This window comes from Neomonachus schauinslandi, chromosome 16 (assembly GCF_002201575.2).
Source record: "Neomonachus schauinslandi chromosome 16, ASM220157v2, whole genome shotgun sequence".
Classification (NCBI taxonomy): Eukaryota; Metazoa; Chordata; class Mammalia; order Carnivora; family Phocidae; genus Neomonachus; species Neomonachus schauinslandi.
The window spans coordinates 3074529-3090205 of NC_058418.1; the positions used below are offsets into that span (position 1 = coordinate 3074529).

Sequence of the window (15677 nt, forward strand, 5' to 3'; positions counted from 1 at the left end):
GACCAGGAGGTTAAGAGGAAAATGAGGCAACAGGTTCCCCCATGTACTAAAGAAAGGGCAGAGTATTAACCTGCACTGCGCTTCCTGGTAGCCAATGGGAAAAGGGAAATCTGATCAGTTACACAGGTTGTAATGTCTGTGATTTAACAAATTTCTTCAAAGTGATGTGGTAATTTCTCATGTGTGAGTGAGTGAGGGGACGTCTTTATGAAAATAGCCTGAGGTATTACTATTATTACTATTACTGCTACTCCTGCTAACAATAATCCTCACAACCACCCCATGAAATAGACATGGTTATTATTCCCAGTTGACAAATGAGGAAACTGTGCTTCAGAGAAGTAACATGACCTGCCTAGGATCATACAGCCAGGAAATCTGTCTTTAAATCCTGGGATCAAATCTGTTCTGAGTTAGATGATGACATTGGGGTCCCTAGTTCCGTGTCAACAGGAAAGCCAACAAATGAGAAGAATAAAATCATTACAAATGGTGGTCCGTACTGGGCAGTAAGCTAGTGAGAGCTGAGATCAGGGCAGTCAAGGACAACTTACCTAAAGAGGTAATGTTTGAGCTGTGCTTTGAAGGACAAGATGGAACGAGGCTGGCAAAGATGAAGGGGAAATACACTGGAATATTATTCAGTCATAAAAAGGAATGTTTACACTGATTCATGCTACGGCATGATGAACCTTGAAAGCAAGATTATAAGTGAAAGAAGCCAGACGGACAAGGCCACATATTGTATGATTCCATCTGTATGAAATATCCAGAATAGGCAATCTATAGAGGGGAAAAAAAGTAGATTTGTGGTTTGCAAGACTAGGGAGAAGGAGAAATGGGGAGAGACTGATTAATGAGTACAGGACTTCCTTATGGAATGATGAGAAAGTTCTGGAACTAGACAGTGGTGATGGTTGCCCAACATTGTCAATGTACTAAATGTCATTAAACTTTATGTTGTGTGTATTTTACCACAATAAAAATAAGCAAAGATGAAGGGGAAGAGACTTCCAAGCAGAAGGAACCCTACGTTGCAAAGGCCCTGGGGCAGGAATAGGCTTGGTGTGTTCCCCAAAGAGTCAGGAGGCCAGTGAGTCCTGCAGGGTGTCCCGAGACCTCAGCTTCACTCCCCAGTGCCCAGAACTGTCCTCAGAAGGGGAATGGACCCCCCTTCAATCCATCACAGCACTGCCAACTGCATGTTACCATTCCCAATCTACAGAGCAGAAAACTGAGGCACAGAAAGGGTGACTGGTTGTCTAAGGTTGCATAGCTGGAGGAGGTGAGTCAGAGAGCCAAGGCTCCTTGGGTGTCACACCCTGTGCTTGGTGCTGGGGCTGATCTGGAGATGTGCCTCACTCAAGTCCCTGCCCTTATGGACCTCGAAGACAGGTTAAGTCACCTGGTGGAGGTCTCTCAGCCAGCAGGTGAAGGCAAGACAGAAAGCCAGGCACATCTGACGCCAAAAGCCACATTCTCAAGCATCCTGCCATCTGGTCTGAATATAAAGTACAGGGAGTCACAGGGTGTGGACTGCTGTGGCCATTCTGCTGGGAAGGCAGGAGCAGAACTTGGAGGAAGATCTCCTGCTGGACTTGGACATTTCCAGGGGCAGTGGCGGAGGTGGGGGATGGGGAGGGAGCGGAAATTGGAGGAGGGAACTACGCAACGAATTCAGACGCAGAGGCCAGAAAGGACTTGGTGTGTGCCATTACCAACATTTTTTGTTGTTGTTTTCTTTTTAAGATTTTATTTATTTATTTGAGAGAGAGAACAAGATCACAAACGGGGGTGTGGGGGGAGGCGTAGAGGGAGAAGCCGACTCCCCGCTGAGCAGGGAACCCAAAGTGGGACTCGATCCCAGGACCCTGAGATCATGACATCGGGATCATGACATCGGCGGAAGGCAGTCGCTTAACCGACTTAGCCACCCAAGCGCCCCCACCTCCGTTACCAACTTTCCGAAGCCCTGTTGTGTAGTCTGCCTATTTCCATGGCGTAAATACTCCCACTGTGGCTGATTTCAAGCCACCAGTGTGAAGTCACTGAATATGGAGTTGAGAGGAGATGCTTATTAGTATACTATCATATAGTAAAATAGTATTTCCCAGGGTCAGGACAAAGGTTCCAAAATTTAAGGCAAAGCCGACAAAACAAAACCACCAGTCACCAAGATAAATAGTGTTTTAATACAATTTTTTTAAAAATTAAAATTAACGCAAAAAAAAAAAAGAGAGAGAGAGAGAGAGAGAGAGATCCTGGGGCACCTGGGTGTCTCAGTCCTGTTAAGCGTCTGCCTTCAGGTCAGGTCATGATCCCACAGTCCCGGGATCGAGCCCAGCGTCGGGCTCCCTGCTCCGCGGGAAGCCTGCTTCTCCCTCTCCCACTCCCTCTGCTTCTGTTCCCTTTCTCGCTGTGTCTCTCTCTGTCAAATAAATAAATAAAATCTTAAAAAAAAAAGAGAGAGAGAGATCCATGATGGATAAAATATAAAAATTTTAAAGACAGGGTCTGACCCTGCACTTGGACCACTCTGCCTCATCCCAACCCTGGCCCTGGTTCTCATAAAATTTTACGTAGAAAAATAGACAACCAGTGGTCGTAGTTTGCCAGTTTGATTTTTTTAAAACTATTGCGTTAAAATATTATTTCCTTCATTTGGGTACGACAATTGATGTAAAAAACCTTAAGACCATCAACAACAGGAAAAGTATAGTAAAATAAGAAGTGATGAGTTTTGAGTATATATTACCTTTATTTTAACGTAATGCATTTAACTTGAATTTAATTTTACTAATTAGTGAAACAATTTAATTTTTAGTAATGACTGTGCGTAACAACCAGGTCGCAGGATTACTGACACTTGAACAACCGGGGGCTAGTGCTAGCTAGCCCCAGCCCTTCGCTGCGTTTCCCGCCCGGGTGGTAGAACCACGGTGTGAGGGGTAAGGGGACCCAGAGCTCTGGGTGGCGTCACTTTAATTTGAATTAATCAAGATTCTGTTCCGTTCTAGGTCAACTTGAGTCGCCTCATACGTCCCCCATCCCAGAAATGTGGATCGCCCCAGGCCCCGCCCCAGACTCCCCCGGCTCCGCCCCTTCTACTCCAGCGCCGTCGTCATGACAACCGCGTCCACACGCCCTCCACTCCCGCGAGCGCTCCCATTGGCCAAAAGTTCTTAGCAGGCAGGTCCCGCTCGCTCCATTGGTCAGTTGATGGCGCCGGTGCCAACCCGCGTACTCCCATTGGCTGATTGGTCGAAAAGGAAGGGGGCTCTGGGCAGTTGCGTGGAGGGGGTGCAGAAGAGCGGCGCCGCACCGAGCAGGGAGGGAGGGGGCGTCCCGGAGTCTCTGGAAAGATAGAGGTGAGGGGCTGTCACATGGAGGAGAGGGGCGAGAAGGGAGGGGCGGTGAGAGGGGCATGGGTGAGCGACGCAGAGACGATGGCTGGGGACTCCCAGGATGTCTGTTCCGCAGGGCCATGACCACACCGGCAGGTTCGGGCGCAGGCTTCGGCTCCGTGTCCTGGTGGGGCCTGTCCCCGGCGCTGGACCTGCAGGCTGAGAGTGAGTCCCCACCCAGGACCACATCTGACAAGGCGGCTGCCTTCCCAGCCTGGCAGGCGGCGCGCTAACGTTCCCCGAGGCTCCAACGGTGGAGCCGCCCCTCACTGGGCAGCCCGAATGACCTCTGCGGACTACAAGTCCCAGAATGCTTAGAGGCACAGCTCCCTTGAGAATCTAGGCCAGGAGTGCGAGTCCTGCTGGAAGTTGTAGTCCATCGTTCTGAGGAGGCTGCAGGGGGCGCTCTCCAGGCCACCACCCCAGCCTGCGTCATCTTGCCAGGTCCTCCTGTGGACTCCAGGGGCGATACAGAGCCCAGGACCCCCGAGCTAGATGTACTGCTGCTGGGCTCCGTGGATGGGCGGCACCTGCTTCGGACCCTGGCCCGGGCGGCGCTCTGGCCTAGCAAGAGGTTACATGTGAGCTGGGATTATGGGGTCGTGGAGGGAGGAGGATGAAGAGGAGGGCCCAGATTCCTAAGTCCTGAGGGAGAAGGGAGCTGGAGGCCTGAACTGCTAGGTCCGAGGGAGGTAGAAGCTGGGGACCCAAACTCCTGGGTTGGGGACTCTTGGGTTCAAGTGGGAGGGAGTGCCTAAAGACTGGGTCTCCAGAGTAACGGTGGGAAGGAGGGTTCTGAGTGCCCAGACTCCTGTGTTTGAAGGAAGGAGGCCAGTGTACAGGATGCCTGGATCCTGTGGAGGGTGGAGGCTGAGGTCTTCCTTTCCTGGGTCTCCTAGGAGCTAGGGACACAAATCTCAGAATCATTTTGCTCTGTCTGTCCTTCCAGTTCTTTGTGCTAGAGAATAATCTGGAAGCTGTGGCCCGACACATGCTGATCTTCAGCCTAGCTTTGGAGGAACCTGAGAAGATGGGGTTGCAAGGTCAGTTGCAAGGACCCAGACATTCTACCCCCCAGCCTCTTCCCGCTGCCCACAGGGATTCTGGCATTTCAATGGTACTATTAAACATTTTGGTCATTGTTCCCACCTGTACAAAAATATACTATCTCCTAGAGCCATTGAGAGAATCCCAGAAGAAAATCCACATAAATTCTCAGCCCAGTGCATGCCATAGGGTAAGCATTCAAAGCCTCCTACCACACGAGAGGGCCAAAAGAGATCAAAGGACTTCTTAAGAGGTAGTGAGTCCCCCAGATGTGGGGAAGGTTTGGCCGAGCTGAGCTCAGTCCTTTGCAGAGCCTCCCCACAGGCCTGAGTGTTGAGCTCAGTCCTTTGCAAAGCCTCCGCACAGGCCTGAGTAGCAGTAGCCTCAGTTAGAGACATGAATTCCAGAGAGTCTGCCTTGAGGAGGCAGCCCTGAAAGGAGGGGAGGAGGAGGATTTGGGCAGGGACGCAGGGATGATGATTTCTCAGTGGCAATGACTTTGGCTTAACGCCTGGAGCAAAGTCTGGACTGAGACAGTCTGTTCAAATTCAGGCTGTGCTTGCTGAGTGACCTGGGGCTAGTACCTGCCCCTTTCTGGGCTTACATTGTTTCTACATTGATAAAATGGAGATCCTAAAAGTTCTTTTCCCATAGGGTTCTTGTGAGGATTCAATTAAAAGAAAATGCATAGCTCCTGGCTTATGATACAGACTCAGTACCTCTTAGTGATGATTACTGTTATCACGAGTATGGATGGTAGTTGTCATTAATAGCCCAGAGCATTCACAATACGCTGCACACATTTCACAGCGCACCTTGTAAAGGCTCTGAAACAACTAGATCTAACTAAAGGTATATAGCTCTGTAAGATTCTTAAACCACTAAATGAAACAATTTACATATTGATAGAGATACATTGATATAGATGTATATGTATATACAACTAAAGGTATATAGTTCTCTTGTAAGATTCCTAACTAAAATGGAACAATTTAACACTGTACTATTTTAACACGCATAAATCTCCATTTCCGTCCCTATCTATATATAACGTTTTCTTTTTTAAGGCAAGGAAAATTTGAACTTGAAATTCAGGACTGGGCTCATCTGGAGGGTGGGGAAGACTAGAAGGAGGCCTAGGTTAGGTGTAAGTTATTCTTTGTGTTTGAGGGATGGATGAGGAGTTGGCCAGTGTCCCTAATGCTCACATGACTATGACATAATAAGATTACTATAAAGAGGGTATGCGTCATCCACACGGGTCTCATTTCTGGGTTCCCTCCTCTGCTCCCCCCACGAATCCCCCCCCCCCCCCGAGAGGAGCGAGACCTTCCTGGAGGTGTGGGGGAACGCGCTGCTGCGCCCCCAGGTGGCCGCCTTCGTGCGCGCCCAGGCCAACCGCCTGGCGCACCTGGTCCCGGAGCCCGACCGCCTGGCGGAGCAGCTGCCCTGGCTCAGCCTGGACGCCCTCAAGGTGCCGTCACCGCCCAGGATCCGGATGGCCACGGGAAGAATGGAAATGGGCAGCCCCAAAGGGTTTTCGTTGATGGAGTTCGAGCCCCAGCTCCCCGGCTCCCAGTGTGGGATGTGACCTAGGGGGTGGGTGCTCCTCTCTGAACTTCAGTTTCTTCATCTGAGAAATGGGAGAATGGTTCCCACGCCCTGGGATGGAAGGGAGGGTAAAGCGGGAGAAACAGCTCTCCCTGCAGCCCCCTCTCCCTCGCTGTCTCCCCACGCATGCTGGCCGTGCAGTTCCGCGAGCGCGACGCCCTGGAGGCTGTGTTCCGCTTCTGGGCCGGCGGGGAGAAGGGGCCCGAGGCCTTCCCCATGAGCCGCCTCTGGGACTCCAGGCTGCGTCACTACCTGGGCTCCCGTTACGACGCCCGGCGCGGTGTCAGCGACTGGGACTTGCACATGAAGCTGCACGACCGCGGGGTGAGGGGGCTGGGAGGGGGGCTGGGGGCCCAGACTCCTGGGACTGAGGGAGGAGGGGCTGGGGGCCCATATACCAGATTTGCTTAGACTTCTGTCCATTCCTCCCCCTACCCAGGCCCGAGTCATCCACACTCGCGAGTTCCGGCGTTGGAGGGACACGGGCGTCGCCTTTGAACTCAGAGACTCCAGCGCCTACCACGTGCCAAACCGGACCCTTGCGTCTGGTCGTCTCCTGAGTCATGTGCGTGTCCACTCCCTGTCCTGGCCAGTCCTTTCCGAGGACACAGGAACCGGGGTCTCCAACACTGACCTCCCCTGCCTCTTCTCTCCCTGCTTTCCCAGCACGGAGAGCGTGTTGCAGCGCGTGGGTACTGGGGGGACATCGCCACGGGGCCATTCGTGGCCTTTGGCATTGAAGCGGATGATGACAGCCTCCTACGGACCAGCAACGGACAGCCAGTCAAGGTGTGTGGCTGGAGGTTGTGGGGCTGGGGGAGGTCCCGCCTCTCTGTACTTTCTAAACCCAGTCTGGAAATCCAAGCTAGCACAGGGCCCTGCTCTAGGCCCTGCCTTGTCACCCTGGCTGCGCCCCTTCTCTCCCCAGACCGCTGGTGAGATCACTCAGCACAATGTGACGGAGCTGTTCCGGGAGGTGGCCGCCTGGGGGCGCCCGAGAAACACCCTCGGACACCCCAAGCAGGTGCACCAAGACGGGGATGGAAGCCCAGAGCGTAAGCGTCGGTGTCAGCTCACCCCCTTGAAATGGGAGTTGGGTGGTAAAGTGGGCACATCATCCTCTGGGGAAGAGTGGGACCCAGACCCCCATCCTGAGATCCAGGTATTTAATGTGCAAGTGCTTACCAATATGGTTTCCAATGTCTGAATAAGTGATCTCCTATTCCTGACATTGTCTTTTTGTTTCTTTGTATTTCTCTCTCTTTCCTAAATTCTGACACCATATTATCATTCTGAAGTCCAACAGTAGAATTCTAATCCTACCTGCAGAAGTCTAAGAGACAGAACATTCTAGCAAGGTGCTGGGTCCCAGCTCACCTTTGGAAACCCCCCCCCCCCCACCCATTCTGGTCGTGCCTCTCTTGTAACCGTCCCCCAACCTGGCTCTTCCTGGGTATCTGGATACCCTGTATGGCCATGGGCCATCCACTCTTTCTTTCTTTTTTCTTTCTTTTCTTTTCTTTTCTTTTCTTTTTTCTTTTCTTTCACAGAGAGAGAGAGAGCAGTGGGAGAGGGAGAAGCAGGCTTCCCACCGAGCAGGGAGCCCAATGCGGGGCTCGATCCCTGGACCCTGGGATCATGACCTGAGCCGAAGGCAGACGTTTAACGACTGAGCCACCCAGGTGCCCCTCTCTTGGGTCTCAGTTGCCTAGTCTGTAAAATGGGTCTCTGCTTGCCGGGCTGACCTTCCCAGAGTTTTCCAGGAATCCATCTAGGAGAAAGGGCTTCAGGACAGGCAAGGAGTGTTCTCTCCAAGCTTTGTGTGTCTGCCTAACTCTGCCAGTTCTTCCCCAGCTGCCCCTGCCCCGGAATTCTTCAATGTGCACTTCCTGCCTCTGGGCTCTGCCCAGACCCTTCACCACAGGACCTGCTACAAGGAACGGTTCCAGCTTCTCTATGTGGCCTGTGGGTAAGAGAGAGTTTCCCAGACTTCCCTCCCCCAGCTCCTCCTCCCTTACACCCAGGAGTCCTGGCCCCCAGCCCCTCCTTAATCAGTGTCCGGATCCTCCAGCCCCACTCCTCCCTCAGGACCTGAAAGTCTCAGTCTTGGCCCTCCCTTTCCTCTGCACAGGATGGTGCATCTTCTCAGCCCCGATCTCGGGGCCTGCGTGGCCCCTGGAGGACGCCTGGTGGTGGAATTAGCCCGGTGAGCCAGCGGAGGGCAGGGCAGGGAACGTCCAGGCTGAGGGCTGAAAGCCGGGACCCCTAACGGGCTCCTTCCTGGTTTCAGGTACCTGGTGGACCTGCGGCAGGAGCAGCTGCAGGGGTTTGCCACCCGGGTCGGGGAGCTGGCTCAGGCGGCTGGGTTCACCCCCCGGCCCCAGACCAGGCCCTCAGAGACCTTCGCACGCTTCTACAAGGCCCCGGACTCTGCTTACCACCGCCCTGACGCAGCTGTGGGCTCCGTGACTCCGCCCCCTGAGGTCCTGGTCCCGCCCCTTGAGGACCAGGGCCAGCCTCTGGAACGCAGGACCCCACCCTCTGGGCCCCTCAAGCAGCCCCCAGAGTCTCCGGCTCCACCCACAGAGAATCAGACCCCAAAACCAGAGAGTCTGACTCCACTGCCAGTTGCCCGGTCCCCCATCTCTGACTTGTAAAGTCAGGTCCTGGAATTAGAGCCCACCTCTAGAATACTCAGTTGTATTCTCAGCAGTCTTAGGCAGCTCCAGAGGTGCTGCTAGTATTTCAGATTACTTTCCTGGGGTTCTGTATTCTGTTCCTAGAATTCTAGATTGTTCTTTCAGAGTTATGTATTCCACTCTTGCGACTCTAAACACCGCCTACAGAGATCCGGCCCTGAGTCTTAGGCCTTCTGTGTGGCCTCCTGGGGATTGGGGGAATCTGCTCTCCAGGGCCGCTCAACACCCACACTGTCCAAGTAAAGAGAGCAGGGTCCTCTTCTTCGTGTGCCCATGTGTCTTTCTGATCTTCAGTCTTGTCTCCAGGGCTGGCAGAGGGGCTGTGCTGGGGTGGTCAAGAGAGGAGACCTAGTTCCTAGTGAACTAGAGGTGGATTTCTCCATGCTTTTGTTGCCTGAGAGTCTGGGCCATATCTGGATCCTCAAATAAATCAACAAAATTTATTGAGTGGCTAACAAGTTTGGGATACAGAAACTGACCATAGTTCTTATGAAGATTGCAGTTTAGTGTGGGGATGAGGCCCAGACTCCTGGGTCTGAGGTAGGAGGGGAATGGGGGGCTGGACTCCTGGGTCTGAGGTAGGAGGGCCTGGGGGCCTGGACTCTTGTGTCTGAGGGAGGAGGGGGCTGGGGGCCTGGACTTCTGGGTCTGAGGGAGGAGGATGGGGCTGGGGGCCTGGATTCCCGGGTTTGAGGGAAGAGGGGGCTGGGGGCCTGGACTCCTGGGTCTGAGTTCCCAGGCCGCCAAGGTGGAAGGGTGATCCAGCTGGAGCACGGCCTGGCCCACCCCATCCCTCACGCGCCCCAGTTATCTCGCATCCCAGGCAGGGGGAGGAGGTGACAGCAGTATATTTAGTCTCAGTCCACGCCACTTGTCTCAGTGTCCTCAGTCAAGTTTGAGCAGCCCAGAGGAGAACGAAGCCCCGGGGGCCTTCAAGGTCACCCCGGACGCGCCCTCACTGACCCTGCAAGCGCCCCTTGCCCTTTCTCTGCCTCCTGCAACCCCTGGCCTGAGTCTCAGCATGGCGGACGAGTGAGTGCAGCTTGGTAACTCGGATTCCCGAGGCCTGAGGCGGTGGGAAGTGGACACAGGGCCTGAGAAGGGAGGTGGGGACAGGATCCCTGGGTGTCTGCACGAGGGAAGAGTTTGGGACTCAGACCCCCTAGGACCCAAGGATGGGGGAGCTGGTGGGCCGGAGTCCCTTAGACAGGACGGGACACAGCCCCCCATTAATCCCCCCTCCCTGTCTCTCCCTCTAGGAGGAGCGATGCGGTGAGAGCGGGCACCGTCCGGGGGCGACCAACGGGGGAGGGGCGCAGCAGGGAGGGGCCTGGGGCAGGAGGCTGCAACCCCAGGACACGTGGTGGGGGGGGTGGGGGGCCCGGCGGTGACGCGGCTCTGTTCCCCCAACCCCAGAAGGGGTGCCCGCCCCCCGCTCCCACCCCGATCCGACGACGGTCCTCGGCCAACTACCGCGCGTACGCCACGGAGCCGCACGCCAAGGTGAGGGCGGGGCTGCGCGGGTCTGGGTTCGGAGTCCACAGAGGCGGGCGGTACCTAGGGGTGGGGGCGGGGCCAGAGCCTCAGACGGGGCGGGGCTTTGGTCGCGGGCGGAGCCTAGGAGGATGCCGCGCTTCAAGGGCGGGGTTTTGCAGAGGCAGGGCTCGGATTGGTGAGACCTGCCTATGGGCGGAGTTCCGTTGCCCGTGGGAACTGCGACTGCTTAGGGTAGAGAGGGCGGTGCCTAACCAGTCAGGGGCCAGGATTGGTGAATGGGGATGAGGGGCGTGGCTTCCCGTAGATTCGGGGCTGGACCAGGTGTGAGGAAGTGGCTGTGAGGCCCCCCCCCGCCCCCACCGTCCGTCTTCCATTCCTCGCCCTGATTGTCCCTTGCTCCATTCCACCCCGGCAGAAAAAGTCCAAGATCTCCGCCTCGAGGAAACTGCAGCTGAAGGTGCCGGCCTGGAGGGGGCTCCTAGGTGTCCTCAGGGGGCAGAGCTTGGGGGTTGGGTGCATGGGGGGCGGGGCCTCCATGGCGGGCGGCGGGGCTTGTGGTGAACCGCCATGGAACGATGGACCCGACCTTGAGGGGGAGGTCTCTGTGGGACAGCTGACCGGGCCTGGGACTAGAGAGAGGGCTGTCCCGGCCAGGGCGGCTTCCCCGGTGCGGCGCGGCCCTCATCCGCTATCCCGGGGGTGCTGCGGCGCTTGGCCTCCCCTCCGCAGACCCTGATGCTGCAGATTGCGAAGCAAGAGCTGGAGCGGGAGGCGGAGGAGCGGCGCGGAGAGAAGGGGCGCGCTCTGAGCACGCGGTGCCAGCCCCTGGAGCTGGCCGGGCTGGGCTTCGCGGAGCTGCAGGTACCCGCTCTCAGCAGGGACTCCTGCCCAGCTGGGGATCCAAGGTTCCTAATGGCCGGTCTTGCATCCTTGGGACTCACGGGTCTAGTCACTATGCCCCACTTCTGCTGGGGACCTTGGGGTCCAGTCTCCCAATCCTTACCCTCAGGAGTTCAGAAATATGGCCTGCAGCTGCCTACAGTCTCAAAATCCAGAGGTTGATTTCTCCAGTCCCAGTTCCGTCAGATTCTCTGGACTCTTGGCTCCTAGCACCCTTTGTTCGAGCTGCCCCAGAGTCCAGCTTCAAACTATTCCTCCAGGACCAGATGTCCAGACCCCCAGCCCCTCCTCCTTCAGACTCAGGACTCGGGGTCCCCCCCCACATATACCACAACTCCTTGACCAGGACTTGTGCCGACAACTCCATGCCCGCGTGGACAAAGTGGATGAAGAGAGATACGACGTGGAGGCGAAAGTCACCAAGAACATCACGGAGGTGGGGGACATTGGGAAGTCTCGGTCTCTTCGGGGTAGGGTCTGGTGCCTGTCCCCTTGCAGCTGTGTGTGGGTGCAGACGCCAGGAGACCCAGGACAGCTCTGTGGGGCTGGAAGGGACGGGGCAGAAGAATGAGTATAGAGTGGTTAGGGAAAGCTGTTCCAGGCAGACGGGACAGCATGCAAAAGCCAGGAGATGAAAAAGCGAAGACGTTGTCTGTGGAAATGTGTAGCCGGAGCATCGAGTGTTGATGAGTGAGCTCAGGCATGGCTCAGGGAATTGTGGGATGCACACAGCTGGACCGGGATGTGTCAGTGTCTCCTTTGCAGAGAGGAGACTGGACAGATCAGGGAGGACTTAGAGTTACTGGATGAGGCCCTTGGAATTTTTCCCGAAGGCGGTGGGAGCTGAGCCTGGATGAGGCCTCCATAGGCTTGGAGAGGGAGAGGAGGAAAATGCAGGGTGAAAGCATGGGGCTGGGGGAGGTGGAGTGGGGGGGTCTCCACCTCCTCTTACGGCTGCTCCCAGATCGCAGATCTGACCCAGAAGATCTTTGACCTTCGGGGCAAATTTAAGCGGCCCACCCTGCGGAGGGTGAGGATCTCTGCGGATGCTATGATGCAGGCACTGCTGGGCGCCAGGGCTAAGGAGACCTTAGACCTGCGGGCCCACCTCAAGCAGGTGAAGAAGGAGGACACAGAGAAGGTGAGTGTGGCTCGGGCCAGGGAAGGGGGTGCTCAGAGGAGACAACAGTCCTAGGGCCTAAACTCAGGGCAGATGGTACTTGGAGTTACGGGGAGAAGAATCTGGTAAGGGGTCCTCAATAGGAACTGTAGGAGGGGCATAGGAAGTGCAAGAGGAAGAGAGAAACTAGAAGGGGAAGCCAGGAAGTGCATGAGGGAGAAAGGAAGTAGCAAGGAGTCAGGAAGTGTGTGAGGTCTACAGGAAGTCCATGAGAGAGAAAAGTAGTGCATGGGGGAGACAAGAAGGGGAAGACGCAGAGTCTCCTAGGAAGAGACATAAGCAAGGAGGCCCGCAGTGCGTGTGTTAGACAGGATGGGCATGGGGGCAAATTTGACGGGATTGCCTGAGGGGACGAGAAGTGTTCCAGAACCAGATCCCGGGATGGACATCCAAAACACAGTGGCCCAGCAGGCTGGAGGGTGGGCGGAGGATATTTGAGAGACTGTAGACCAGGGAGAGACCCTAACCCTTGACCCCATTCCTCCAGGAAAACCGGGAGGTGGGAGACTGGCGTAAGAACATCGATGCGCTGAGTGGAATGGAGGGCCGCAAGAAAAAGTTTGAAGGCTGAGCCGGCCTGCCCCCTGCCCTAGCGCTGCAGGTGTCCCGGAGGAATAAACCTTCTCTCTGAGCTAGGAGTGGCTGCACGTCTGCTGTCTGAGGGGGGGGGGGAGAGGGGTGAGGGAGATGAGAGGACAGAGGGGAGGGCCCCCCAAGCCACACCACACCACAGGAGCAGAGCTGGTGCGTTCTCAGCTCTTCTGCTGCACCTGGGGTGCAGAGAGGCTCAGACCAAGGCCCAAAGAGAGAGACACCCACAGACACAGAGAGAGCCAGAGACCCACAGAGAGGGAGAAAAGACAGAGATTCCTAGAAAGATGTGCAAAGAAAGGGACAATGGAGAGGCAGATGTATACCAAAAGCCCAGAGACCACTGAAAGAAAGAAATAGGGACCCAAAGAGGGAGAATGGCAGAGACATGGGGAAGGATGCCCCCGAAAGAGACAGAAAGATAAGAGACACGGATCCAGAGACAAAGACAGACAGAAACGGGGTCACAGACAGATACCGATAGACAGATACCGAGAGGGGCAGATTCACCTACAGGAATGCAGAGACAAAAATGCACGGGGAGACAAGGGGAGTGAAAGACACAGACGCAGAGAGATGCAGACAGAGCCTGAAACAGACCCAGAGAGAACCCCCAGAGAAATGCCCAGAAATAGACATAGAGATGGCAGACAGTGAGAGACAGAGACACGGTGAGGCAGGAGGGGTGGCTGGCTCCCCTAGAGTTCAAGGTCATGGCGTGGCAGGGAAAGGGTGGGGAGGAATCCCAAAACAGATCAGTGTCAGATGGAGGTGGGGGAGTGTGAGGTCCAGCAGGCCTGACACCACACCCTCTCCCCTCCCCCGACCCACACCTGCTTCCCCGCTTTAGCGCCTGTTGTCACCAGGGTGGAATCCTGGTGGCAGACAAAGGGGTGGGGGTGGGGAGGGGGGAGACAGAGACACACAGATGGAGAGTCACAGAGACAAAGGAAAGAAGGACAGTGTCGGAGAGACAGAGAGACCAGAACCAGAGCCATATAAGAGAAAGCGCTCCTTCTACTCCTTTTGTCAATAAATATTCTCCAAGGACCTACTGTGTGCTGAGCACAGGGACTTCAAAGCATAGAGTGCAGCCTGCTGGAAGGGAGGTGGGGCGCCCAGAGGTTGGAGGTCACCTGACCCAGCCTGGGTTCAAGGCAGTGCTGATGGGGTGGAGGGGTCCCCAAGCAGCCAGGAGGTGCCAGGATCCTGAATGTGGAGCCAGAGTGGGGGCAGGGCAGCCTCGGAGCTGGGACTCTAGGTTGGAGAAAGGAATTCTCTGGCCCTCCCCACCCCTGGGGGGCGGGGCCGAGGCTCCGCTATAAACCCCAGGGTGCTTGGGGGTGCTTCAGCTCCGTCAGCAAGGCTCTGTCCCGCCGCTCACTGACTCTGCAGACCCAGCCTTAGGTAATGGTCCCAGGGACTTTGTACTTGGGGGAGAGGACAGGAGGGGTGTGAAGGACTATGGAGGTGGACGGGGCACAAAATGAAGGCTTGAATTCCGGGGAAACTCAGACTTCACAGGGACTGAGGACTGAGGTATTAGGATTTGGGAGTTACAGAATCTGGGGTGCCAAGATTGGGGTGTCCCAGAATATAACACCTTCAGACCGAAGAGGTCTGAGATCTGAGGGAATCTCAGGAATTGGGGGTTTCTGGGCTTAGCTGTTTGATGGTCTGGGGGTCAGGACAGGGAGCCTCTGGGGATTTGAGAATTGAGGTCTCCAGGTCTGAGGCCTTATGATTGGAGGTGTCAAAATTCATCATGAATCAGAGGGCATCATGAATGCACCTCTGAGCTTGGGCATCTGGGTTTTGGGGTCTCAAGATTCTGAGGCTTCAGAATGTAGGTGTCAAGACCTAGGGCATCAAGATCTGAGGATGTCTCAGCCCAGAGTCTGGAGTCTCAGGAACTGGGGTCTCAGAACCTGGAGACATGAGGACTTGCTTGTCCCCAGAAACCAGGGGCATCATCAACTGGGGTCCCAGGATTTAGGGGTGCTCTTAACCTGGGTACTGTGGGTCCTGGGGGACCTTAAAGGTGGGGTGCTGTCTATGTAGGGGTCAGGATGAGGTCTATGGACAAGGCTGCTCTTGATGAGTTCAACCTCCTCCAAGGCTGTGGGTGGTGGGGCAAGGAGGGGACAGGTGGGAAGATAATCAGCCTGGGGCAGGGGTGTGTGTGTGTGTGTGTGAGAGGGAGCGGGTGTGACTAATTCTCCCAGGAGCCTCCCCCCTTGAATCCCTTCTTAGGAAATGTCCTCTGTTTCACCATGTACGACATCCCCCCAAAATAGCCTTGGGGGGTGGGGCAGCTATTGTCTTCAGGCCACAGTCGCTTCCCAAATACCTTCTCCTAATCCCCACTCAGATCAGATTCCCATGCACATGTCATAAGACAAAAGAGGACAGCTGTGGTGGTGGAGGGGCAGGAGTGCAGCATTGGGGCTGTGACCCCCACTCTTCCCAGAGCCCTTCCCTGTCAGGCCCCCAGTCCCTCCTCCCTCAGACCCAGGAGTCCAGGCCCTCAGCCCCCTCCTCCCTCAGACCCAGGAGTCCAGGCCCCCAGCCCCATCCTCCCTCAGACCCAGGAGTCCAGACCCCCAGCCCCATCCTCCCTCAGACCCAGGAGTCCAGGCCCCCAGCCCCCTCCTCCCTCTGACCCGGGAGTCCAGTCCCCACCTCCCTCCTCCCTCAGACCCGGGAGTCCAGACCCCAGCCCCTCCTCCCTCAGACCCGGGAGTCCAG

The 15677-nt window shown here is 55.9% G+C and overlaps 2 protein-coding genes across 4 annotated transcripts; both read left to right on the top strand.

The window, feature by feature from the left end:
- Nucleotides 1-3309: 3309 nt before the first annotated feature.
- DNAAF3 (dynein axonemal assembly factor 3) lies at nt 3310-8719 on the top strand. Its single transcript, XM_021682305.1, has 12 exons — nt 3310-3368; nt 3481-3569; nt 3849-3985; nt 4354-4451; nt 5772-5925; nt 6204-6386; nt 6502-6627; nt 6729-6851; nt 6991-7117; nt 7917-8031; nt 8194-8268; nt 8353-8719. Exons 2-12 carry the CDS (start codon nt 3485-3487, stop codon nt 8717-8719), a joined length of 1590 nt encoding a protein of 529 aa, XP_021537980.1. The 5' UTR covers nt 3310-3368; nt 3481-3484.
- Nucleotides 8720-9647: 928 nt separating this feature from the next.
- TNNI3 (troponin I3, cardiac type) lies at nt 9648-12973 on the top strand. 3 transcript variants are annotated; one of them, XM_021682363.1, is made up of 8 exons: nt 9648-9793; nt 10021-10033; nt 10178-10264; nt 10674-10715; nt 10988-11119; nt 11505-11594; nt 12123-12299; nt 12826-12973. In XM_021682363.1, the coding sequence occupies exons 1-8, from the start codon at nt 9783-9785 to the stop codon at nt 12907-12909; spliced, it is 636 nt and encodes a 211-aa protein (XP_021538038.1). In that variant the 5' UTR covers nt 9648-9782; the 3' UTR covers nt 12910-12973. The 3 variants fall into 3 exon arrangements, 2 of the variants coding, with proteins under 2 accessions (XP_021538038.1, XP_021538039.1); XM_021682364.2 differs by having other exon boundaries at nt 9737-9793; nt 10027-10033; XR_002479926.2 differs by lacking the exons at nt 9648-9793; nt 10021-10033; nt 10178-10264; ... (2 more) ...; nt 12123-12299; nt 12826-12973 and adding an exon at nt 10913-10980 and having other exon boundaries at nt 10644-10715.
- Nucleotides 12974-15677: the final 2704 nt, after the last annotated feature.